Raw genomic sequence first — 26,111 nt, 5'->3', positions numbered from 1 at the left:
GTTTACTGTCTATCTTTTCTCAGTAGGTGATGAATTCCTTGAAAGCCGGGTCTTGGTCGTTATCTCTTTATTCTCAGTGCCTTGCACAGGAGGCTGGGCTATAGTAAATGATCAATAAATATCTATCCTATGTGTAATTATAATGAACCTCCTAGATCCATATACATATGGATTCATAATTCATCACCTTTTTATGTGCTCCTTGGAATGTATATGAGCTGTCATTACTGTCGGTTATCACTTTGGGTTGGGAGAGAATGGCATAATGAATCTATTATAGAGCTCTTTCAAACTATTTTAAACAATTCAGCTTTCCCAGGGTGAAAAACATTACCATAAATTCTCTTACTATATTTAGATTGGGCAGGTCAACATTGATTGTAGCTGCTACCTCTGTTTTTATCTTCACTGGTTTATTCTGGCCTGCCTCTAAGTTATTAGAAAACAGAGTATATAAATTTAAATTAAGGAAAATACTCTTTAAGTGGATACGAATAGCAGGATGTTCCAGGGGAAGACTGATTCCCAAGAGGCCTCAAAGCGTAGCAGGATAGTCTAGTGGCTTCAAAAACCTGATTTTTTTTTTCAAGGCATACTGAGAGCGCACTCATTTTTTAGCATCCAAACTCACATTAACCAGACTGAGGAGAGATGTGTAATCCAGAGTAACACTATTGTCAACGAAAACAATAACTAATGTAAAATGGTAATGATCAATGAAATTTCTGCTTCCTGTGACTCTACCATTTTTTACCCAGGAACTTATTTGGGAATCAGATTATAGCCAAGGATGCCCCCTCCCTCACCACAATATACATACACATAAATTTAATGTATATTTTGGGGGGTTCATAGATTCTCGGAAGTCCACTTATGTACCCTAGGTTGAGAACCAGATCCATATGGGAAACCAAATCATAATCATAGTTGTGTGATGAGCGTAGACTCAGAGCATATGGCCCTAGATCAGGGGTGGGCAAACTTTTTGACTCGAGGGCCACAATGGGTTCTTAAACTGGACCGGCCGGCCGGAACAAAAGCATGGATGGAGTGTTTGTGTGAACTAATATAAATTCAAAGTAAACATCATTACATAAAAGGGTATGATCTTTTTTTTTTTTTAGTTTTATTCATTTCAAACGGGCCGGATCCGGCCAGTGGGCTGTAGTTTGCCCACGGCTGCCCTAGATCAATCAAATGGGTATTTGGCTATGGCTTTTTTTTTTTTTGAGCATTGCTTGAAAAGGCCAATGCTTGAGTTTTCAAACTGTGCCTTTTTTTAAAAAATTTTTTATTGATTTTCAGAGAGGAAGGGTGAGGGATAGAGAGATAGAAACATCGATGGGAGAGAAACATCGATCAACTGCCTCCTATATGCCCCACACTGGGGATTGGGCCCACAACCCAAGCATGTGCCCTGACCGGGAATTAAACGGATGACCTCCTGGGTCATAGGTAGATGCTCAACCACTGAGCAACACTGGCTTTGCTCTGTGACTTCCTTTTTTCTCAGCCTAGTAGCCAGCTAATCCCCCTTCTGTCCGCATTTTTTCTTAAAAATGTTAATGTGAGGATATAGCTAGCTGCAGTCTATGGGGGAGACTTCATTATTAGAGGGGATAATGAGGAAATAGAGAGACAGTGTATATTTTCATGAAGCTAATTTTTTCAATGTAAGGGCTTTATTCTAAGGCTGTGCTCTTCCTATGCTTTTGAGGGTTAAAGCGTCTTTCGTTGGACAGCAGCATTTCAAAAATGGCTTTGCTTGGCAAGATAACATTTGGAAACATTTATTATCACTTTTAATTTTGCCAGCGTTTGAAATTCTGAAGTCTGGGAACAGTTGATCTTAACTACCTGTCCTGGGGGCTGTTCTGCCTCTTTAACGAGACTTTAGATCAAGCATGTCAAACTCGCGGCCCGAGGGCCACATGCCTTGTTTGTTTGGCCTGTGTAAGCCTTTGAGTTTGACATGCTTGCTTTAGATGATAATTTTTCTTTGATCAATTTTATATTAATCTCAAAGTTTAATGGACAGATAGCAATCTTATTTTAGAAATCTAAATTCTTAAGAGTAGTACAAGGGCAAATGTTTTGTTTGCCATGTAGGTTACCATTGTGATGCCAAGCTCTGTCTCTCACTCTGTCTTTTGGTAGAATAACTAAGGACCCTTCCTAAGTCACCTTTGTCATCAGTTACTGTGACTGACCCATTCTCCCCAAAACACTTTGGTAGGGCACCTCCCCTATGTGCCTATTTTAGTTCCCCTTGTCACATTTCTTTACAGATTCCTCCCTCTTTCTGTCCCCAGGACCCCCTGCCCCCATTCGGCCTCAGATTTCTAAAGATCCTTTCTTCCTGCTCTAGGGTCATTATGTGTTGTCAGAAAGTCAACCGGAACTGGAGGAAAAGCAAGCCTCTGCCCTCTCTGGGGGAGTCCAGGTTCAGCCAGCTCCGCACAGTGACTTGGACCCCCAGGCCACCAGCCAACAGCAGCCCACACAGTACATCATTACCACCACCACCAACGGGAACGGGAGCAGGGAAGTGCATATCACGAAACCTTAACTGCCGTGCCACCCTTGAGCTAGAACCCACAGTCACATCATGTCTTTTCTCATTCATAAATCGGAAAGCTTCTGACACTTACAACTCTTTTTTACGATTTGTCATTCACTCAAGAGCTTGGAGGTTACAGTTTGGACACTCGTACAATTGACTGGGGTTTATTTTATCAAGGCCACCTTTACCAAATTGACTCTTGGGACCCTAGGAGTTGCTGTTGTGGAATGGAGATCTTTCAGTGGCAAGCAGAGTTCAAGGTGGAGACATTTGACCTTGTTCGTGGGTTGTTTTTTTAATACATTGATAAGCCTTACTTTTCCTTTGTGGAACTATTAAGTGGCGTATTGTGTTTGTACCAAAGGTGGAGAAAGGGTGTGACAAGTCCATGGCCATGGACTTCATTCCAAGCCGTGGCACCAAAGGAGAAGGGGCATTTTATGGGTCGATGTTAGGTCAGAACTGCTTCATCTTTTGAGTTGGCGGGAACTTAACCAAGGGGCCTATTGACTCTGAAAATAACAATGATGAAACAAAGGGTGACAGTGATGTTCTCAAGGGAAAACTGTCGCCTAAATTTTTTTTTATTGCTGATTGAAAAAACAACAACTTGCCTTTTTAGAAAAAAATCATTGTTGGGCGGTTGGTAGTACTTCCCAGAGATACTGTCCTCAGCACAGAAGGCCAAGAGACCATGCTCTGCTGGATCTTACTTTATTAGTCCACAACGGTGGACTCCCTGTAAGAAAAAGGTTGCCTGATGTCAGCAGAACGTAAACTTTGGCATTAAAGCATTGCCACCATTCTCTGATGCGGTGGTAATAAGGAGCTACTAGAGATAGCTGTACCAAGTAAAATGACGGAGACGGTATACATGAATATAAAGTGAGAAGCACTGAAACCTTGTCCTGCCTGGCAGGATCCATACCATTCATTGGTAAAGGCTGAATTCCTTTCTCTTACCAGGTGTATATTCGGCCCTCGCCCACAGCATTCAGTGTATTTTAGGATTTTTAATGCTTTCTTAAAATGAACATTCTGTAAGGTTGGATGGAAAGATGGCCCTCCTGATTTCTTACCACTCTTACCTTAAACATACTATAACTCATCTGGACCCTTGGGTATGACCAGCTTCACACTTAGGGGTAAAATAAGAACATAATTTATAATACATTAAGGCAGTGATTTTCAACCTTTTTCACCTCACGGCACACATAAACTAGTCACTAAAATTCTGTGGCACACCAAAAACTATATTTTTTGCCAATCTGACAAAAAAAAGTATAATTTTGATTTACCAAAAAATAATAATAATAATAATTACCTACCTTTTTGCTTGTATATAAAGATTTCTGGTACCAAGAACTAACCAATCAGATGAAACCTTATTATGCAATGCGACCAATAAGGTGCAACTAATTATTACATGATCTATATATAGGGTGTCCCCCCAAAATGTATACACCTACTTTGGATTATTATAAAGGCAATGTTTATTATAATACATCTCCCTTGCAAAATTGAGCTATCAGCTATTCAAATGTGTATACATTTTTTTGGGACACTGTATTTATGGTTCAAGACAGAGCCTTCATACCAGACGGCTATTGTTGTATTGGCTGTTGTCATTTTTTTATTTGACAATCTGAGAAGAAGCCAGTGCCCCTGACTAAATAGTCAGGTATTGAATGTTTTAAAAATTCTTCTTGCAGCACACTGGTTGAAAATCACTGCATTAAGGGATCTGGAAGAAATCCGATCTTTATGACTACTACACTATCAGTAGGGAAAGGGAAAAAAAATCTGCCTCAGTGATAGTTTTGCTTATATGCATTCCTCTTTGTTAGCTATGAATTCAGCGGGGGAAAACATTTCCCTCCTTTTTACTATACATTCCAATTGTACACAGAAAACACTGCAGAGATCAGTATGTATTTTAACAACTTTTTGTGAATAATTTTTAGAATAATTACTGCTAGTAGAATTTCTCACTGCAGAACAGAAAGACCTGACTTAAATTTCAAATGAAGTTCATTTATTTTATTTACATTTCTGGGTAAAAACTGGTTCTATCAATTAAGTATAGTAGCTTCTCTATAGTAAAGATAACTTTTCTGAAAAGTAAACGATTCTATTGAAATAACTTTACTAATATGTAGATTTTTGCACTTTATTTCTGAGACCTCATTTATTGAGTTACCCCTGAAAATTTGGGCACTAAGAAAACTTGAGAAAGTTACTTGGGAAATGTGTAGAAACTGAACATGGACTCTATCTTTGGTAACACAGAGGTAATGCCAATATTTTTAATAGAAAATATTGACCCTGAATGACGAAGTAGAGACTCTGGGTCCCAGTCCCACATTGTAATGATTGTGCATATCCTAAGATCCAGTCTAGAATGACGTGCTAGGTGAAGAATACTACACTTTCCCAATGGCCCAGTTTAGTTTTAATACCTTCAATTTGGCTCTCTTGGGTCCTTTTTAATTTGAATCAGCAAGGTACCTCCCCCCTCCTCTCCTCAGGAGTAACATTGATTAACATAGAAAACTAGCACTAAATGGAATGTTCATTTTATACCAGTTATTTCAAGTTTTAAAATACACAGAAGGAAATGTGGAAGGACCTCTTTGTCTATTTCCTATCGAAGTTTGTTTGTTTTTTCTTTCTTTCTTTTGTTCTTATGTGGAATAAGTACATCTCTAAAACTAATTTGTGTATTATCCACCGGAGATGCAGGTGGCAGTTAAGCCAAATAACACTGCTTTAAGATCAGGTATTCCGCACATCCATCCAAGGTAATAAATTTTCAAAAGGACTTGGATTTGAAGAGATGGCAGAGTATAAGTCATCTGAAAACCCAATTTTGGGAGAAAATGTTTGTAGCCAATGTTTATATTGTTCTGTTTCTTAAGACACATTGGCACTGTAGACTTCAATCAGTGCAGTGTAAATTTTGGAGTAACATAGATTTTACATTTTTATTGCTTGATTTGTGCCCACACCGTAGACATTTTATCATGTAAAATTCCTGTTATCCAGGAAAAAAATCTATTATTTTGATTCTTGAATTGTTTTTTTTTTTTTTTATTTCCAATTATCCTTTTAAAACTCTTAGGGCTAAGAAGCACTTGATGTGATGCTAAAGCCGACCCCCCGGGTTGAAAATGTTGACCCTATCCTGTTATTTAAATGTGAACATTTATTGTACATTCAGTGAGTTATAGTGTTAATAGTCTTGTGCTACTCAGCAGGTGTAAAAATTAATAAATATTTTTTTAAATAAACATCTTCCTTGTTTGTATGTGTGAAGCTTCAAGAGCTACTGAGACTGTTAAATTTTTTTTCTACTATTACAACTTACAGTGTTTTGACTCTGATTCACTGTGGTCTGGTCAGACTCCCTGTGAGAATTTGTGGATGACGACTGTGGAAGGATGCTCTTCTGTTTATTCACTTGGTGGTTTCTAATTGAGGAACCTACCAACTTTCTAACAGGAACTGAGGGCAGGCTTGCAGCCAGCAAGGGAGCTGAGAGGAGGCTTTTTTTTTTTAAACTTCTACTTTCCAAACAGGGAGGGATGTTTTGGGGGGCCCTCCAGCTTCTCTGACATGGTTGTATCGGAGCAAGAGAACTGAAGCCCGGCGGAGTGACTCAGCAGCTGAGCGTGGACCTAGGAACCAGGAGGTCACCATTGCATCCCCTGTCGGGGCACAGGCGGGGGTTGTGGGCTCCACCTCCGGCGGGGGGCGTGCAGGTGGCAGCGGACGGATGACTCTCTCATCATTGGTGTTTCTATCTTCCTCTCCCTCTCGCTTCCTCTCTGAAATCAATAAACATATTTTTAAAAACTTCATATAAAATAGAAAGAACTGAAGATGATCTATCTCTGCACGTCTGACGGGAGTAGCTGTGGAGTCTGAAGCTATTTTAAGAGCCAGTGAGTAAGAAGAAAGAGACATAGATTCTTAACAAGAGGAACGTTATCCAGTTTAATTTAAAATGTATTTCTTCAGCGTGTATACTTTTTCCGACATCCAGGGTCCTGGTCGGGAGGGAGAAATGGGAACACACGGGGGTGGGGGGCGGGGAATAGGCTCCAGTCGCCTTTCGCCTCAATGAAACTCGAGAAACCGCTGTTTTTTCAAAATGGGAATAGTGCATAGCACTAAAAATGCAGCTGTAGCACAAAGATAGTGGGTAGAAAATGCTTAGCATAGTGCCTGGAGCAAGGTATGCTCTCTGCAAACCTTACCTAATAAAACTGCATTCCGTGACTCGGGTTTTGGGGCCTCAATTCGCGGCCAGGTAAAAACTACCGACACCGCCTCCGCCCTCCAGAAACTTCTAAACCAGGTGCGACCTTCAAGCTGATTGCAAATTGCATCCTGAGACACAACGGAGGGAGCGCCTGCCGCTCCAGGCCCGCCCCGCCCCAGGTCCGGCCCCGCCCCTCCCCGCCCCAGTTCCGGCCCCGCCCCAGGTCCCGCTCCGCTTCTCTTCCGCCCTGGCCCCGCCCAGAGACACGCCTCCGCAGGCTCCGCCTCACGCAGCCCCGCCCCGACGCCCAAGGCCCCGCCCCTCTAAGACCCGCCCCCGGATCCAAGGCCCCGCCCCTTCCGCCGCCCGAGCCCGGAGCGTGCACGCATAGAGACGCCTTGCGAGGGCGAGCGCGTCCTGGAGCCCGCGGGCCGAGGATCGCAGCGGGCAACGAGGCCCGCGCTTACGGCCGAGGTGAGGGCGGGCCCCAGGCGGCGACAGGGTTAAGTCGTTGCGGGAGAGCGGAGGGAGGGAGGTGCTGGGGTCTCCAAGGATCGCTGCTCCGGTGGGCATGTGGCGGGGAGCGGGCCTGTGGGAGCTAGCGGCCCGGGTGGGAGGGGGTTAGGGTTGGGGCGGAGGGCCCTGGGCGCCGAGGTGCAGATTGGAAGGGCGGGACCTGGGCCTCGGGCTGGGGCGGGGTTGGCTAGGGGAGGCTTTGCAGCAGGGACGAGGGATCTGGAGCCAGGGGTGGCCCCGGAAGGAGCCTAAGGTTTAGCTTGTTTGGGGGGGGGGGAAGGGGGGGAGGGGGGCGGTCGGTTAGCCCTGGTGCAGGCGAAAGGCCATTGGGAGAGGCCTTCCTGGTCTAGTAAAGAGGTCCAGACGCCGCAAGACTTAGAAATCCTCGGCTTCCGGGGTGCCAGCCCCTGGCAGCTGCCTGCTTTTTATATTTGGAGAGCCTCTTTAGAATGGCAGCAGGGCAAAGGTTGCCCCTGGGTAAGATTCAATGCAGCTCCACGTCCACCGAATTGCAGACACTTGTGCGCAAGTTGGGAAACAGGTGATCCCCCTAAGAGTCAGGTGGGACGCTGGCTTTGCAGCTCTTACCCAGCTGCATGTCCGTGCTTTTAAATGAGGACTTGATCCTCAGCATCAGATTGCTGCTACATTTTTTTTTCTATTTCAAAGGTTTGTTAAACACATATGTCTTGTGCTTGCTCACCTGCTTCAGTCATTTAGCGCAGGGGATGTTCAGGGTATTGTAATGCACCATGGCTGGCAGGGTACACAGCTGATTGGTTCCACACTAACCCATCCGCTGGGTCTCAGATAGATCTGAAACCTCTTCAAGATAACTGGAAATCATTTAGTGGGGAGGTGCTCGTTTTAATAGTAAATTTACAGGTTTGCCGTTTTGTCGTTTGAGAATTTCAGAATGAGAAGTCATTGCATTACTACGTTACGTGACAGCGTTAGGTCACGGAAACTCATCCATCTAGAGATTATTCATTTCAGGAATCCAGGATTGGTCCAACTACCCTTCGTCAATTGACACCTGGTGAGGTAAGATTTGTCCAGAGTCACTGAGATTAGAAGTTTGGTGTTTTGGTTTGTAGTCTGTTTTTTTTTGTTGTTTTTTTTTTTCTTTTTTCTTTCCATTTTACTGTGCTTGTTATTGCTAGCCCGTTTGGTAGGAATAGGAAATAGAGCATGGACTTAGCCAGTGTTCTTCCAGTGATGGAGTTCAAGCTCCTTGTTCCTGAAAGCTTTGTTCAGTCCTGTGGCCATCGCTTTACATGGATTCTAGCCCTCAGCCTTGTGAAATGTTTTAATATGTACTTTTCTAAAGGTGGCCAGCTGTGTTCAGTTATTACAGGAAGGAGAAAAATAGCATTGCATTTACGTGGTTATGAAAATCGGATGGACCGACGGAAGGTGGGTTGGCCTCCACATTACAGGTGATCACGGTCAGGGTCTTGGAGCCTCTGGAGTTTATTTGGATGAATAAAGCCATCATAAAATGCTCCCTTTTCATGATTTAAATTGGAGGTTTAGATAGGGTGTATTGTGTGTTGTGTTAAGAAATGGCTGTGCAGCCAGGCAGACCTGAGCTTCAGTCCTATCCCTGGGGTTAGGCGCGTTACTTATCTACTTTGTCCTTGTTTTACTGTCTGTAGAATAGATGTAATAACCCTGTCTTTCACAGTTGTAAGAATTAAATGAGATTATGAAAAGCCCTGGCAGCTGGTAGGCCCTCATTAAATAACGTATTGTTAGTGTCTGAGCTTTATTAGTTAGTCTGTGTGAATTTTCTTTTGTGGAAGAACAAAGACTTAATTGCTAAAAAAAACCATTGTTAAATTATGTTATAGTGGAGATACTATTGGCCTGGGAAGTCTAGAAGTCTAAATTACGCGCTCTGCTGATCCGTTCAGCGAGTCTCCGTTTGCTTATGTGTAAAGTGAAGTTAGAAAATGTATAAATTTGGGAGTTAGAAGAGGTCTGATAAATTTGAGAGTTCAGATGAATATGGAGTGGTGGGAGGGAGGGAGAAGAGCTGTTCCGCTGTAGTTAGGGTGTGAAGATAAGGGATAAGAGTGGATTTGAGATGGAAGATTTTCTGGTCACAATATTTTCTGAAGGAGTGTGTCTACCAGGTCCCCCGGATTTCTGCCTTTCTGTCTCAAGGTATGACTGCCTGTTGTGTTTGTCTAGATTCCCTGTGGAACATAAAAAATGGATTCCTTGGACCATATGCTGACGGACCCCCTGGAACTGGGTCCGTGTGGAGACGGCCATGGCGCACGGATTATGGAGGACTGCCTCCTGGGGGACACCAGGGTTAGTCTGCCGGAGGACCTTCTGGAGGATGTGAGTTATGTCATCACCATCTTTTCCTCTCTCAGCTTCCCCGCAGCCACTGTTCTAATCCTTTTCGTGCTACCTTCTGTTTCATTTTCTCCACTGCAGCCAGAGTGATCTCTGGCTTTTTTTGTGGAGGGTCTATTTAATATTCTGAGTAAGGAAGAAATTATAAGCTACATTCTGCATGTTTAATAACTTGATACTATGTTATAAAGCCCTATTTTTAACAAGTTAATTTTCAGCGATGAACAAGAAGTTTTTTAAAGAGGAGGATTATGTGTATGTTTACATTACATGGATTACCCATGTTGTGATGCATGAAACCAAACCCAAGCATGCCCTCTCTGGCTATAAGGAGCCCGCTCGTCAGTTATTAGCATGTGCCCTGGGAAAGCATGTCAGCGTGCTGTGATCACTTTCACCGGCGGGCGCTGTGATCATCATCGTTACGGTGGCTGCCATTTATTAAGTGCTTAGTATGTGGAAGACTCTAGGTGCTGGAACACCTGTTTTCTCTGTCTTGGTTTATTTTGCATATTTCAAACATAGGTGCAGCGTCATAAAGCTGACATTCATCTGAACATCATCCAGTTTTAGGAGATAATTTCATTTAGTCACATTTGGTTCAGATTTCTCTTTCATAATTCGTCAGACATTTTAGATGAAATTAAAGCCGCCACTCTGCCCTTGTCTTATCCCCTCTCTCACCTGAAGTAACAACCACCGAAGTTGCTGTAGATCCTTCCATGTTTCCTTTGCATGCTCTTTCAAGTAAATCTGTGTCCTCCGTCAGCAAACACTTGTTTCATTAAGCACCTACTTTATGCCAGACACTGAGATGCTGGGAATGAAGTGGTGAGCACCAACAGGTTTGCAGGGGAAGATGTTGGACATGGAGCCACGGTGCTTTGGTGCACTCATGCTGAGACAGTTGAGGGTTCCCCATTGCCCAAAGGGCAAAGGCACAAGTACTGAGCATGCTCACAGGTCCCTTGTTCCTCCTGCTGGCTGCTCCCCCTCTCCTTCCCTGTCCTTGTGCCAGCCACATGTTGCCTGAATTTTTTTTGTTCTTGGGTTTTTAACCCTCTTGCCTCAATCTTTTTTTCTTTTCCTTATCCCTCACTGTCTTTAAAAAATACATATTTGTTTATTGATTTCGGACAGAGAGAGGGAGAGAGCAATAGAAACATCAATGATCAGAGAGAATCATTGATCGGCTGCCTCCTGTATGCCCCACACTGGGGATTGAGCCCACAACCGGGGCATATGTCCTGACCGGGAATTGAACCGTGACCTCCTGGTTCATAGGTTGACACTCAACCACTGAGCCACGCCGACTGGATATCCCTCACTATCGTAAATGTCACTTCCTCTGGTAGGTGTTCTCTGAAACCTTCAGTCTGGGAGGTATGCTTCTCCTGAGAATTGAGTAAAGATCAGTGGAATTTTAGTTTGTTTAAAAACACTTAAAGCTTGCATGGTGGTGATGGTTGCACGACTGTGAACGTACTTAGTGCTACTGAACCGTACAGTTAAAAATGGATAAAATGGGAAGTTTTATGTCATACGTATTTTATCACTCACACACAGAAAACTTAGAAACCTCTTTTTCTCTGGGTGACTTTCCTCCTGCTTCCCCTCGTTCCAGCCCGAGATATTCTTCGAGGTGGTCAGCCTCTCGACGTGGCAGGAGGTGTTGAGTGACTCGCAGCGTGCGCACCTCCAGCAGTTCCTGCCCCGCGTCCCAGAGGACAGCGCTGAGCAGCAGAACCAGCTGCTCCTGGCCCTGTTCAGGGGCGAGAACTTCCGCTTCGGGAACCCCCTGCACATCGCCCAGAAGCTCTTCCGAGGTGCGTAGCTTGGCCGGCTTTCGAGAGGAGTGGGAGGCGGGGATGCATTCAGTTATGTGCAGGTCTTCGTTTCAGTCTGTTTGTTTCTATGTACAGACTAGAGGCCCGATGCATGAAATTCGTGCACGGGTAGGCCTCCCTTCCCCTGGCTGCCGGCACTGGCCTCCTTCCGGGACCCGGGCTTCCCTCCGGCCGCCTGCAGGCACCTGGGACCTGGGTTTCCCTCGCAGTCCGGCTTCGTCCGGAAGGTTGTCCAGAAGGTCGTCCGGTCTAATTAGGATATTATGCTTTTATTATTATAGATACCGACTCAGCAGACTGGTCTTGTGCAACACTTGCTGCCTACGCCATTCCTTTAATTTTAAACTTACATAGGAAATATATAAATCCTAAGTGTATTGCTCAATGATTTGTTAGAATATGAACTCAGCTGTGTAAAACAGCCACCCAGATCAAGAAATAAAACATCACCAACATTGCCCTGGCCGGTGTGACTCAGTAGTTAGAGTGTCAGCCCGAGCACTAAAGGGTCATAAGTTCGATTTCCGGTCAAGGGCATGTGCCTGGGTTGCAGGTTGATCCCCAGCCTCGGTTGGGGCACTTGCGGGGGTCAACCAGTTGATGTTTTTCTCTCTCTTTCTCTCCCCTCCCTCCCTCCTAAAAATGAATGGAAAAAATACCCTTGAGTGAGGATTAACAAAAATAAATTAAAATACCAACATTTTATAGGCACCTTTATGACTAGTCTTTAAGTAATTTTTAGTAGTAGTTTACCATTTGCATTATTACATATATGTATGTGTGTGTTTGAATTACATACACTTCTCTGCAGAAAGCGTGATACTACCGCCAACCCCTTTAGCATCTATGTATGTCTTAACAAGGACATTCTCTCACATGATCACAGTCCTGTTATCACACCCAAGACATTGTACATTGAGCAAAAAATTTATCACAGGGTATCCCACATGCAAATTGTCTCAGTTCCCAATTGGCCTTTATAGTTGCCTCTTAAATCCAGGACCAATTCAAGGTTCATGCCTCGTGTTTGGATCTCATGTTTGCTTCCTGAATCTAGGGCCCTCTGCCTTTTTCCTGCCTTGTCTTTGAAAACACTGACGGTTTTTGAGGAGCCTCGGACACTTGACTTGTAAAACATCCTGTTTTCTGGGGAATTGTCTTCTTGTTTTCTCATGATTAGGTTTGGATTAAACATTTTTGCCGAGAACACTCTATGGGAAATGTTATTTCTTCCCACTGTCATCTCAGAAGGCAGGTGATGTCTGCTTTTCCGTTGTTGGTGATGCCGTGTGTGAGTCCTTGTTTAAGGGATGTCTGCCAGACCTCCTGATTGTAAGGGACCTTTATTCATTATATAAGAAGCAATCTGTGCGGTGATGCTTTGGGACCACGGGATACTCTTTTTTTTTTTTTTCTTTTAAAACAATATATATTTATTATAGAGAAATTACAAATATAGATAATCAAGGGAGAAAATAAAATCACTCTTAATCCTACCACCCAGACATAACCGTATTTAATGTTATGTGAACAACATAGAGAAATGGAAATGCTTTATTGGGGAGGGGGTGGGGGGAAGTGTTTTTATTTTTATTTTTTTTCGGGACCACATGATACTCCTTGTTTCCCAAAAGCCCTTGTTTTACTCTGGTTTTAGCACTCAATAATGATTCTTTCCTGGATCAATCATTACATTGGGGATTGTAAGATGCTTTGGAGCCGCTCTAAGTCACAGTTTTCTCTCTGTCCTGTAGAGGGGAGCAGAGGAAGCCGCTTCTGCTCCCCCTTGCTGGGGTGAGGCTGCTTGGCAGGAGGCCCTGAAAGGGCAGTGCGTCTCCTGGGGTTTTGTTGAACTGACTCACCTGACAGCTGAGAAGCCTGGCTGGAACAGGCTTGTTCAGACCTTCCATTACCTTAAGGCAGCGGTTCTCAACCTGTGGGTCGCGACCCCTTTGGGGGTCGAATGCCCTTTCACAGGGGTCGCCTAAGACCATTGGAAAACACATATATAATTACATATTGTTTCTGTGATTAATCGCTATGCTTTAATTATGTTCAGTTTGTAACAATGAAAATACATCCTGCATATCAGATATTTACATGACGATTCATAACAGTAGCAAAATTACAGTTATGAAGTAGCAACGAAAATAATTTTATGGTCGGGGGTCACCACAACATGAGGAGCTGTATTAAAGGGTTGCGGCATTAGGAAGGTTGAGAACCGCTGCTTTAAGGGCTTAAGGCTCGTGCTCTCTCCTTAGGTGGGTTGTTTGTGTGAAGAATTCCCCCCTGTGGTTGGCAGAGGTTGACTTCACTGAAACCCGGGGCCTCTGTGGGAGCTGCTTGGTTTTAGAGGGTCAAGTCAGGGACCTGTGTAATGTTACCACTGTCTAGTTTGCTGTCAAGTTTTCCCCAAAAACAGGATGGGCTGGTACGGTGCTCAGTGGCTCCCCTCTCCTTGCTCTGCTTCCTGCCCCAGCAGGTCTGAGCTTTCTCCTTCAAAAACGTATCCCACGTCTCTCTTGCTTCCATTCACTTAACCACTATTTACCGATCGGCTACTTTGTGCCAGGCATTCTTTGTGGTTTGGAGATAGAGTAATGACCTTACATTCTAATAGAGAAAAATAGGTGATAAATAAGCAAATACTTACTGGTTTAAGTGCTACAAAGAATAAGAAAGGGTAATGTGCCCTAACTGGTTTGGCTCAGTGGATAGAGCATCGGCCTGCGGACTGAAAGTTCCCAGGTTCAGTTCCGGTCAAGGGCATATACTTTGGTTGCAGTAGGAGGTGTGCAGAAGGCAGCTGATCGATGTTTCTCTCTCATTGATGTTTCTTTTTTTTTTTTTTTAATATATTTTATTGATTTTTTACAGAGAGAAAGGGAGAGAGATAGAGAGTTAGAAACATTGATGAGAGAGAAACATCGATCAGCTGCCTCCTGCACATCTCCTACTGGGGATGTGCCCGCAACCCAGGTACATGCCCTTGACCGGAATCGAACCTGGGACCTCTCAGTCCGCAGGCCGACGCTCTATCCACTGAGCCAAACCGGTTTCGGCACATTGATGTTTCTAACTCTATCCCTCTCACTTCCTCCCTGTAAAAAATCAATAAGATATATTAAAAGAAAGGGTAATGGGACTAGAGTGCTGGGCAGGAGCTGTTTTAGGTTTGGGCAAGGCTTCTCCAGCGCGGTGACACATGAACAGAAACTTTATGAAGGGAGGAAGAGCAAGCCATGAAAATATTGGTGTTAATAGGAAGCATTGCAGGCAGGTGAGCTTTAGATACAAAAGCCTTGAGAAAGTAGGGTATGTGGCCTGTTCAGGAAACAGCATGGAGTGGGGTAGAGTGAGCAAAAGGGGGACTGGTTGACGGTGAGGCCACAGGTGGCATGAGACAGGCCATGAAGGGCCGTATCGGCCTTCTGTAGGGTCTCGGCTTTTACTGAATGTGGAGGGAGACCGTGGGACCAAGTCACCATCCTCACACCTAGACCACTGCAGTCGTTTTTCTTTCACTCTTGCTCCCAGCCATGTCATTCTTCTGCTTTAAACCTTCATTGCATTTAGGATAAAATCCACGCGTGACCTAAAAGCTTCTGCGGTCTGATCTCGGGTCACCTTCCCAGGTCATTTCGTGCCGCTCTCAGCTGCCACCTACTCTGCTTTAGTCTTCAGACATTTCTGTACGCCCCCTACTGGGGATTGAACCCACAACCTCGGCATGAGTCCTGACTGGGAGTCGAACCGGCAACCTTTCGATGTATGGGATAACACCCAACCAACTTAGCCACACCAGCCAGGCATATATTCCTCCCAGTTTTTCATTTTGAAAACTTGTAAGCATATAGAAAAGTTGAAAAATAATATAACGAACATTCATGTAACGTCCATCTATATTTATCAGTTGTTGATATTTTCCTGCGTTTGCTTTAATCCGGCTTCAGTTTATGCGTCATTCCTTAGAGATCCCTTTCCTGATTGAACTCTCCTTACCCTTCAGTTCTCTGGAGTTAACTTCCTTATAGTACTTGAGAGAGTTGACTGTTACGTATCTGTTTAGCTGTTTATTTGCTGTCTCTCCCATGGGACTGTAAGGCTCCACATACACAAAGGTTTTCTCCTCCCCCGCCCCCAATACTGTATATCCCAGTTTAGTAGAGTTGACCGCATTTTCAGCACACATTAAATATTTGCTGACTGATGTATATGTACTGTACCTCTGTTCCTTTAAGATGGACACTTCAACCCTGAGGTTGTCAAGTATCGGCAGCTATGCTTCAAGTCACAGTACAAGCGGTACCTCAGCTCCCAGCAGCAGTATTTCCACCGGCTGCTGAAGCAGATTCTGGCTTCCCGGAGTGTAAGTGATCTCGGGAACTGGAAGTAAAACGGGCAGTGAACGCACAGGTTTCATGACCTCAAGAAGTGGGCTCAGGTGTAAAATACGAAAGATCCCACTAAAGAAAAAAAAAATGCTACCAATTAAGCTATGATACAATTAAGCTATATCATTCTTTCTTATGTTCAACTTTAAGATGTACCCTGATTTCAGAGATGTTAAAACAGGGGAAAAGGTACCTCTTAAAATGGATGAAATATTGTAGCTCCAGTATTTACCACGATAAATAAACGGCTCTCAGCTCCATCCTGGCTCATTCGGGAACCAGGCTGCTCTAGGGGAGGAGTGTGGGATACTCGGGCCTCTGAGAGGCTTGAGGGGTGTGCAGTGCGCCAACCTCAGTGCGCCTGGGCTGGACCAGTCTGCTAATTCTTCGAGACAGTTCTGGCTTTCAGTGGTTTAAGCTTCAGTATGGAAATATTTGGGTCTCTAGTGTAATGAGTATTCGCCATGCAATAATCAAAATAGGCTGTTTTTATTGGGCATTATCACATACACATCATTTTTGTAACCTGGAGGGAAGGAATGGAACTTATTAACCAATGAAGAGCAGAGAATGTAGACTTAGAGAAGGTACCAGAACAAGCTTCAGCGCTGACGTGCTCCCGTCTGGCCTTCCTAGGACCTCCTGGAAATGGCCCGTCGGAGCGGCCCGGCCCTTTCCTTCCGGCAGAAGCGCCCTTCCCCGTCTCGCACCCCCGAGGAGCGGGAGTGGCGCACCCAGCAGCGCTACCTGAAGGTCTTGAGGGAAGTGAAGGAGGAGTGTGGTGACACGGCCCTGTCGTCCGATGAAGAGGGTGAGTGTCCTGGGCACTGGGAGTGGCTGAGGTGCTGGATCCACTCCAGCAGCTTGTGTGGTTGGAGCCAGCGGTAGCCATTTATCTCCCCAGCAAAGAAGCCGTCCCCTTGTCTGTCGCGGGGGTGGGCGTTCCTGTTAGGTGGGGCGTGACTGCCTATCGTTTTTACCTGTGATGGGTACTTGGCACTGGTTTAGGTGAGCTGGGCCCCTGCATGGCAGGGCTCTCCGCAGTGGGCCTGTCTGGTCCCCGTGTGCCCCTTGAGAGAACTGCTTTTCCCCCCACAGGAGAGTAGTAGTGGCGGTTGGCCTGCTGCAGTGCGACCCGTCACTGGTGAAGTCTCTTCCCGGAAGAGCCATTTAAACAGCCTCAGTGCTCCAGCTCGCCTGGGGAAGGGTCAGGAAGGAATGGTGGAACCCTGGCCTCCCTGTTGTTGGCTTGCCCTTGTTGAACCCAAATGGCCACTTACCCAGTCTCCCTATTGGAGTCCACAGCCACGTGGGATTTACGAGAAACATTTTCTTTTGAAGATCTCAGCTCATGGCTCCCGAGCTCCCCAGCGCGCTCTCCTAGCCCCGCGGTGCCCCTGCGGGTGGTGCCCACGCTGTCCACCACAGACATGAAAACTGCAGGTGAGGACTCGGCGGCGGCTGCTGCATTCTGGGAAATGTGCAGGTAGATTGGAGGACTCCCTTGGAGGGAGGTGTGGGCCAGATTCTTACCTGCCAGGAAAGCAAAGCAGTGTTCCTTAGAATTGGAGACGTTTTTGGGTACAATTCCACTTTTTTACAAGTAGGTAGGCCTGCCTTCCTTTGCTTTGGAATTTTGTCTTAGGAGCGGATCAGCTGGTATTTTGGGCTGAAGCAGAATCTTAAAATAGCAGCACTAAGGGACATTTCAATGATAGAACGAAAGGGGCAACCAGGGCCATGGCAGTTTCTCAGAACATCGGTGAAATTGGAGAAGGACTTATTTTTAATATGTTTTTATTGATTCGAGAAAGAGAGGAAGGGGGAGAGAGAGGGACATCGGTGTGAGAGAGAAACACTGGTTGGTGGCCGCCTGCATGCACCCTCACCGGGGATCAAGCCCGCCACCTGGGTATTTGCCCTGACCGGAATTGAACCGGTGACCTTTAGGTGCACAGGATGACACTCAACCAACTGAGCCACACCGGCCAGGGCAGAGAAGAATTTTAATTGGGATAGGAATCAAAGAAGAATGTTAAGAACCTTGAACGTGTTTTAGGAGCAGCTAAGGAAATGAGGTCATGGTTATTGACCAATGCAGGGGTCCTCAAACTACGGCCCGCGGGCCACATGCAAATACAAATATCGTATTTGTTCCCGTTTTGTTTTTTCACTTCAAAATAAGATATGTGCAGTGTGCATAGGAATTTGTTCATAGTTTTTTTTTAAACTATAGTCCGGCCCTCCAACTGTCTGAGGGACAGTGAACTGGCCCCCTGTTTAAAAAGTTTGAGGACCCCTGGACCAATGTATAGAAAAACTGAAGAGTTGACCCTGCGACGGTTTCAAGACTGATGGTACTTGTAGTACACAGCCCGCAGGAGGGAGGCTCAGAGAAATACCTTCGTTTTGAATATCACAGGTGACCAGAAAGATTTAAATGTCAGCATCACCTGGTGAATGACCCTAGTGCATGTGGTTTGGTTCATTTCCTCTCAGATAAGATAGAACTGGGGGACAGTGACCTGAAGATCATGCTAAAGAAGCACCATGAGAAGCGGAAACATCAACCGGTAAGAGTGGGGCCGGGTGTGTGCTCATTAGCGGTCTTCAATGGCACGTCTCCGGATTGGCTATTGTGAGGAACATCGAGGTAGTCACCCCCTTATTTCTGCTTCCTTTCCTTATCGTTAGAGGGCAGGACAACTATAGACGCTAGTTCACACGAAAGGTGTGAGGAGACACGGGCTTTGACTATTTATTTTTACTTATTTATATTTTTATTGATTTCAGAGAGGAAAGGAAAGGGTGAGAGAGAGAGAAACGTCAGTGATGAGAGGGAGAATCATTGATTGGTTGCCTCCTGCATGCCCCCTGTTTCAGATCGAGCCTGCAGTCTAGGCATGTGCCCTTGACCGGAATCGGACATGGGACCCTTCAGTCCAGCGCTCTATCCACTGAGCCAAACCAGCGGACAATAGTGTCTGATTTAATCTTTGCTTAAGACCGGTGTTGAATCATAGCCATTTTACCAGTGCTTACAGGGTCGGGAGCTTGCTCTTGGCCCTACAGCTACTCAGCGGCTGAGCCAAGGTCATCCTGTGCTCTGCCCGCTCTTGCCTGTTTCTAAGCTCCACCGAATCCAGGTGATCCCAGTGTAGCCACGCCAGAGAGCACAGTAGGAAGAGGAGGCAGTTCGCCTAAGGCAGGTGGCGAGATGGGGAGACTCCCACAGTGGAAGTCAGAACTGACTGTCTTCCCCACCTGCTCTGTGGTCTTGGGCAAGTCCCTTACCTTCTCTGAGTCCCATTTTCAGACTGTAAAACGGGTGGGGAATGTTGGGCCCTGGGGCCATATAAGGCCTGCAAAATCATTTGGTCTGGCTCTGCCAAGGCATTAGAGGTGAGTTATTAAATGTTTGACCAAATATGGCAGCCTAATTTTTAAATTGCTAATTTTGTATGGCCCACGAATGAGGTTCTAAATATCCAAAAGGCCCTTGGCAGAAAAAATGTTCCCCACCCGTGCTGTAAAATATGATCTTTAACAAGACTATTTGAAGAGCACGCAAGGTGAGGAATGCGAGAGAGCTTTATAAACTGCAAATGCCGTACAATAGAAAAATTGGCCCTGGGTTCTCCTATGCCTCGTTATGAAGAGCAGTTTTTATGTTTATAGTTTTAATTCAGCATGCTTTTCTTAGGTTGCAGGTAGCATCTATTTATCTGTTAGGTAAATTGCCAAAACCCCAAGCAGTTTTGGCTCCCTATTTGGGCCTCCATAACAAATCTCTGGGTGTTGCATCTAGGATCACCCGGACCTTTTGACAGGGGACCTGACTCTCAATGACATCATGACTCGTGTCAACGCTGGCAGGAAAGGCTCTCTAGCAGGTAAGTGAGCAGCCATCATCTGGCCGCGCTGCTAAATTCCGTGAACCCGTGTACATGTTGAAAAAAAGAGAAATCACAGCTTTCTTCTTGCTGATAACCTTTTTTGGTTATTTCCTCTAGTGCAGCGGTTCTCAACCTGTGGGTCGCGACCCCTTTGGGGGTCGAACGACCCTTTCACAGGGGTCACGTAAGACCATCGGAAAACACATATATAATTACATATTGTTTTTGTGATTAATCACTGTGCTTTAATTATGTTCAATTTGTAACAATGAAATTGGGGGTCACCACAACATGAGGAACTGTATTAAAGGGTCGCGGCATTAGGAAGGTTGAGAACCACTGCTCTAGTGGATTTATAGGTGGAAAGTGAATATAGAATCAGAACAACAGATCATCGATGCCTGAATAACTGTTAAAGTTAATTTGTAAATCACTCTTGGGGTTTGGGAAACAAACCTGAATGTCTCGTTTTTGAGACTCTTCTTTCTTTGGCTGGTGGGCCTGAGAAAATAAAGGCAGATGAGACCCCCACACCCCCGGATGTAGAAAATGCACTTCTATGATTTGTGTTGCCTTTTCTTCGCAGCCCTATATGACTTGGCTGTCCTTAAAAAAAAGGTTAAGGAAAAAGAGGAGCGGAAGAAGAAGAAAATAAAAGTGATCAAATCAGAAGCAGAGGACTTGGCTGAGCCCTTAAGCGGGACGGAAGGGATCCCGCCCCTCTCACAGGCTCCGTCTCCGCTGGCAGTGCCTGCCATCAAGGAGGAGTAAGTGAGCCACAGAGCTGACCGCGCGGGCGGAGGACGAGGCTGAAGGGTGACCCGGTACCGGTGCTGGGGGTGGCCCGGTTGGTGTTGAACCATAAGCCCAGGGTCCCGGGGTTCTACTCGAGCAAGTGCATAGTGTGGCCTTTGATTGAACTCTTCTGTGATTGACAGGAGGCTTGGAGGGCTTAACCCACCTGGGGATGTGTTCTTGGTCCTTTTCGTTCTTATATTTTCCTCCTCCATTAGGCCTCTGGAAGACCTCAAGCCTTGCCTGGGAATCAATGAAATCTCTTCCAGCTTCTTCTCTCTCCTCCTCGAGATCTTGCTGCTGGAGGGGCAGTCTAGCCTTCCTGTGGTAAGAGTTGTGGGAAAGACAGATATGAATCAGAGTTTTCAAATCGTAGAAAATCTTAATGTTCTGTAGCAGGGGTGGGGAACCTATTTTTTTGCCAAGTGCCATTTGGATATTTATAACATACAAAATTACCAACTTAAAAGTAGCCTGCTCTATTTGGTCTAGCGTTTAATTAACTCACCCCTAATGCCTTGGCAGGGCCAGGCCTAATGATTTCTCAGGCCTTAGACAGCCCGTGGTCTGGACGTTCCCCACCCCGGTCTACAGCTTGAGAAGAGCTCTGGGTCGCTCCCAGAGCCCTGTGGCTGCCTTGCTGTGTGGCTTGTGCAGACTGGACAGATCCACCCAGCTTGCTGTGGCCGTCTTGGGGTGGCTGGTGTCGTACAGGACCCTGACTGTTCTGCCTTTGCTTTCCTGCAGCTGGAGGAGCGGGTTTTGGATTGGCAGTCCTCTCCGGCCAGCTCCCTCAATAGCTGGTTCTCTGCAGCCCCCAACTGGGCGGAGCTGGTGCTACCAGCCCTGCAGTATCTTGCTGGAGAAAGCCGTGGTAAGGTGCTTTTTTCTGGAGGGTCAGTGTTCTCCCCTGGCCCCCTTTGTCTAATTAATTCTCATAGTGAATTGCAGCTTTACTGGCTGAACCATCATGGCTTTGCACAGTGCCGGCCTTGGAGGCCTGATTCTGTGAAACTCAGGGACTCGGGGACAGTCACTATTCTGAGTTTCGCACTCTGACCTGTGTGGCTTGTTCATGGAATCCATTTCTTGCAGCCGTGCCTTCCAGTTTCTCTCCATTTGTTGAGTTCAAGGAGAAAACCCAGCAGTGGAAATTGCTTGGTAAGTGATTCCTATGACCTACCCGTGACACTAGGTCTTCGCTCTCTCATTTCCTCCCCTCAGCTTCCTTTGCCTTCCAGTCAGTAAAGGGCAGTGGTAAATCTTATGCTGTCAGAAGAAGACTCCTTCCGGATCCCTTTTGTACTCGGGGTCCAAATTTCACTCCCTCCACCCCCTCCAGTGGATTTGGGCTCACGGGCTGGGGTGGAATAGCCCTTCTATTACGATGCACTCCGGTGCTGGCCAAATTTAAATGCGTTTATATTAATTGTACTTACGGTTTTAGGTCAATTTGTAATAATGTAGTTATTTTTCTTTCCTAAAACTGGGACTGGCTATGGAGGATAATGTGCAGCAAGATGCCAGGCAGCTCCGAATAAGCTGCTTTTAAGGCACGGGGCCCTTGCTTTTGTTTTAAGTTTATAAAGTTCCACTTACTGTGTAAGCTGTGTAGCGTGCCCCTGAAGTAACTTGGTGACCGTTACCTGGTGATGGTGATGAGGAAAATCAGTGTTGGTTTCATGTTGATATCCATGAACCTTTCTTTCTCTTTACTCTCTTTCACAGTCTATGAGGATATATATGGAGAGATGCAGTCGATCCATCCATTACATTTGTTCAGCTTCTAGGCATCAGGCACTGTGTCAGGTGCTAGGGGGTATAATGGTTTGCAGCAGTGATGGCGAACCTATGACACGCGTGTCAGAGGTGACACGTGAACTCATTTTTTTGGTTGATTTTTCTTTGTTCAATGGCATTTAAATATATAAAATAAATATAAAAAATATAAGTCTTTGTTTTACTATGGTTGCAAATATCAAAAAATGTCTATATGTGACACGGCACCAGAGTTAAGTTAGGGTTTTTCAAAATGCTGACACGCCGAGCTCAAGAGGTTCGCCATCACTGGTTTGCAAGTTACAGACAGTGCGCTCCCCTCATGGGGGTTAAGGTTTGTTTGGGGAACAGGTAGTCCTTCAAGTGACATAACAGGCTTATCCATTCTGTAAGGAAGAGTCCCGAAAGGACAGAAGTTACAGTGAGGCGTTGGTGTGGTCGGGACCCGGGAGGACCTTCCTGAGGAAGTGATGTATGAGCAGAGATATCAGTGGTGATTGGGAGGAGGCCGGCCGATGGCAGGGAGGGCGTTCCAGGTGGAGGAGGCAGTGGCTCCGTGGTGCCAGGGAAGGTTCGGTTCAAAATGATCACGCAGCCTGTGCAGAGATGGAGATACTTGGATCTAAAATTTCAGAAGGTTTTAGGTGGAGAAGCCACAGGGCTTGGTATGACTTGGTTGTGGGGGTGAAAGAAGAGCACAGGCAAGCACCCCTTTGCTAGGTTTGTGTTTCGTGCCTGAAGGTGGTGTTTATGGAGGTAGGCGGCTGTGGAAGATGCCCGGACATGGTGAGGGTGAAGGTCATGCGTTTAGTTTGGGATGTGCTGAGTTTGAGCTGCCTTTGAGGCATCTGAGTGGAGGTACTGAACAGTCAGTGGTATATATGGGTTTAGAACCCAGACTGGAGTCGAGGTAGAGAGCTGTTGGCGTGTGTGTGTGTGTGTGTGTTTGTGTGTATATCATTTAAAGTCAAAGGCATAGGGGGAAGGTGCTAAACGAGGAGGAAAGAGGGTCGAGGACTAAGCCTTGAGAGGAGGCGGAGAGGGAGCACGTGGAGAGGAAGCGCCTATAAGAGAGAGCTGACTCTTGGAAGCCAAGCAATGAGAGTTAAGAATTGGGGAGTGGTCATTAGCCTTGACTGTTACTAGAAGGTTCAGTAAGATAAAGGCTGTGGACTTGTGGACATGGAGGAAGTGAAGAATTTCTTGTAAGAGCGATTCTTATCAGAATGACCTGAGTTCAGGACCGGGGAGAGGGAAGGCGACTCCCGCTGTCAGGCGGTGCTTGAAGTCGGCCGCGGTGGGCCGGCGTGGCACACGTTGTAGGGCCAGCTAGTAAATATCGTGAGCCTGTGGGCCAGATGCTTTCTGTTGCGAAGGCCGATGCTGCAGGTCCTGACGGGTTCTCTCTCGCAGATACAGCACGTGAGGAGACAGTGAGATCCCGAGGAAAGCCCTGGTTGGTTTCATTATTTTTTGCCTTTTGATTCTCCTAACAGGCCAGTCCCAAGACAACGAGAAGGAGTTAGCTGCCCTCTTCCAACTCTGGCTCGAAACCAAAGACCAGGCCCTCTGCAAGGTATGCTTTGTACAGAAATGTCAGCCTTCCTGACGGGGCGTCCAGAGCCCTGCGTCAGCCAGAATCCTGTAGTCCACATACCTGTTCATGTTTTCCTTTTCCGCAGCAAGAAAACGAGGACAGCTCAGACGCCACCACGCCTGTTCCCCGGGTGTGAGTATAACTCTACCTGCTGCCATGGCTTTTCTGACATATCTTAACCTGTTAGAGTTGTCGTGGGCTGGAGAGATCCTGGGGGCCCGCGGACTGTCACCTGCCCCAGCACACCTGAGGACACCACTCCCGTCACCCAGAGAGGCTCCCCGAGGAGAGGGTTCTGGGTCGGGGAGGGGACGCACAGCAGGGTTTCTGAGGGGGATGTGATCTGCCTTGTAGGTGGGCATGCTTTTCCCCCTGAATTCCCCTCCTTCCGTTCCCGTTTGAGCGTGATTCATCCAGTCCATCCTCCTCGCTTCACCTAGAAAGAAATTGAGGCACGAGGCTGAGTGACTGGCCGGAGCTTAGGGACAGGACTAGCATGTAGGCCTCTTGGCCTCCAGCCCTGAGCCCTTCATGTCACAGCATCTCACGTGACCATTCTCCGTCTGGGGTGGTCCTCTTACCCCCAGCTTTGTGAGAGACCGTTGACATGTAATTCTGTGTGTTGATTTGATACATGTATAGATTGTGAAGTGAGTACCACAGTAAGGTTAACACATCCGTCACCTCACAGAATTACCAGTTGATGTATATGTTTGTGTGGTAAGGTCTCGCTTAGCAACTTTCAAGTGTGCAAATCAGTGTTATGAACTGTAGTCACCGTGCTATGCGCTGGATCCCCAGACCTTACTCTTCTCATAGCTGGAAGTTGGTGCCCTTTACCAGCATTTTCCTGTTTCCCCATCTGCCAGCCGCTGGTAACCACCATTCTACTCCCCGCTTCTTCCTGTGAGTTCGGCTTTTTTTAGATTGCCCGAATTCTTTATGTTCCAGAAGAACGGACTATGTGGTGCGGCCCAGCACCGGGGAGGAGAAACGGGTGTTCCAGGAGCAGGTAAGACAGCCCGAGCCCAGGGGGATCTCTGTGCCCTTTCGCCTGGGATCCCTGCGGTGGGATTGTTTGTTCGGGGCAGCCATGGTGTTTGAATGATCTTTACCTCCAGATGGCAGAGTAGTTACACTTACCTTCCTGTCCCTTTGCCAGGGAGGAGGGCTTTGGGGGCCGTCCCTTTCCCACTGGCGTCGGCTCAGTGGTCCTAGTGGAATAGCCTGTTTCTCCTCGTTTTAATCTCTCCTCATTGGGTGGGAGCGCTGGAGGGAACCCCACTGATTCTGACTTAGGAGCGTGGCCTTTCCTCTTGACAGGAGCGTTTCCGGTACAGCCAGCCCCACAAGGCGTTCACCTTCCGGATGCACGGCTTCGAGTCCGTGGTGGGGCCCGTGAAGGGCGTGTTTGACAAGGAGACCTCCCTCAACAAGGCTCGGGAGCACTCCCTGCTGCGCTCCGACCGGCCCGCCTACGTCACCATCCTCTCTCTCGGTAGGTGGGATCGCCGCTGCTCTGGGCAGCTGTACTCCTCACGCCCGCCCCCCCCCCCCCCCCGCCCCCACTGCACAGGACAGCTGTGGGGCCGGCGCAGCTTCAGGAAGCTTTGGTGTTTGGGAAGGGGCGTCCTCCCCCCAGGGGTTTATCGGGAATCCGTGTTTCTTTCCTGACTTCTGCGCTCCAGTTTATTCAGGAATTAATTGTTCCCAGGCCAGCTAAATAGTGAGCTCAAGTATAGGCATTTGCTGCCTCCACACTATTGTTCCTTTCAAGATGAGGTTTTTAACCTTTATGTGTGTGTCATGAATCTTTGGCTCTGGTGAAACCTATGGACCCTCCTCAGAATTATGCTTTAAATGCAGAAAACAAAATGCATAGAGTTACAAGAGAAACTAATCATATTGAAGTAGTTGTCAAAATATTAAAACAAATTTCTTGTGCAGAAATATATGTGTCTTTATTATGATACTAGGGGCCCGGTGCACGAAATTCGTGCACTGGGTGGGGGGAGGGGAGTGTCCCTCAGCCCAGCCTGCCCCTCTCACATACTGGGAGCCCTCAGGCGTTGACCCCCATCACCCTC

At 46.5% G+C, this 26,111-nt stretch overlaps 2 protein-coding genes across 2 annotated transcripts in view; both read left to right on the top strand.

Moving 5' to 3' along the window:
• PRDM10 (PR/SET domain 10) overlaps window positions 1-3,862 on the top strand; it is a 77,109-nt gene extending 73,247 nt beyond the window's left edge. The window contains exon 22 of the mRNA XM_081113432.1: window positions 2,369-3,862. Coding sequence (XP_080969558.1) covers window positions 2,369-2,569 — 201 coding nt within the window. The 3' untranslated portion in view covers window positions 2,570-3,862. The remainder of the gene's footprint in view (window positions 1-2,368) is intronic.
• Window positions 3,863-7,222: 3,360 nt separating this feature from the next.
• The window catches only part of NFRKB (nuclear factor related to kappaB binding protein), a 31,102-nt gene continuing 12,213 nt past the window's right edge, over window positions 7,223-26,111 (top strand). Inside the window, exons 1-17 of the mRNA XM_081113981.1 lie at window positions 7,223-7,301; window positions 8,251-8,387; window positions 9,540-9,695; window positions 11,338-11,539; window positions 15,805-15,932; window positions 16,594-16,768; window positions 17,263-17,400; window positions 18,457-18,530; window positions 19,766-19,850; window positions 20,440-20,620; window positions 20,867-20,975; window positions 21,396-21,522; window positions 21,744-21,809; window positions 23,924-24,003; window positions 24,110-24,156; window positions 24,976-25,036; window positions 25,348-25,522. Coding sequence (XP_080970107.1) covers window positions 9,561-9,695; window positions 11,338-11,539; window positions 15,805-15,932; window positions 16,594-16,768; window positions 17,263-17,400; window positions 18,457-18,530; window positions 19,766-19,850; window positions 20,440-20,620; window positions 20,867-20,975; window positions 21,396-21,522; window positions 21,744-21,809; window positions 23,924-24,003; window positions 24,110-24,156; window positions 24,976-25,036; window positions 25,348-25,522 — 1,783 coding nt within the window. The 5' untranslated portion in view covers window positions 7,223-7,301; window positions 8,251-8,387; window positions 9,540-9,560. The remainder of the gene's footprint in view (window positions 7,302-8,250; window positions 8,388-9,539; window positions 9,696-11,337; window positions 11,540-15,804; window positions 15,933-16,593; window positions 16,769-17,262; window positions 17,401-18,456; window positions 18,531-19,765; window positions 19,851-20,439; window positions 20,621-20,866; window positions 20,976-21,395; window positions 21,523-21,743; window positions 21,810-23,923; window positions 24,004-24,109; window positions 24,157-24,975; window positions 25,037-25,347; window positions 25,523-26,111) is intronic.

Source organism: Myotis nattereri, assembly GCF_964212035.1.
Source record: "Myotis nattereri genome assembly, chromosome: 19".
Classification (NCBI taxonomy): domain Eukaryota; kingdom Metazoa; phylum Chordata; class Mammalia; order Chiroptera; family Vespertilionidae; genus Myotis; species Myotis nattereri.
The sequence above is the reverse complement of the archived record's forward strand: the minus strand, read 5'-3'. Positions and strand labels throughout refer to the sequence as shown.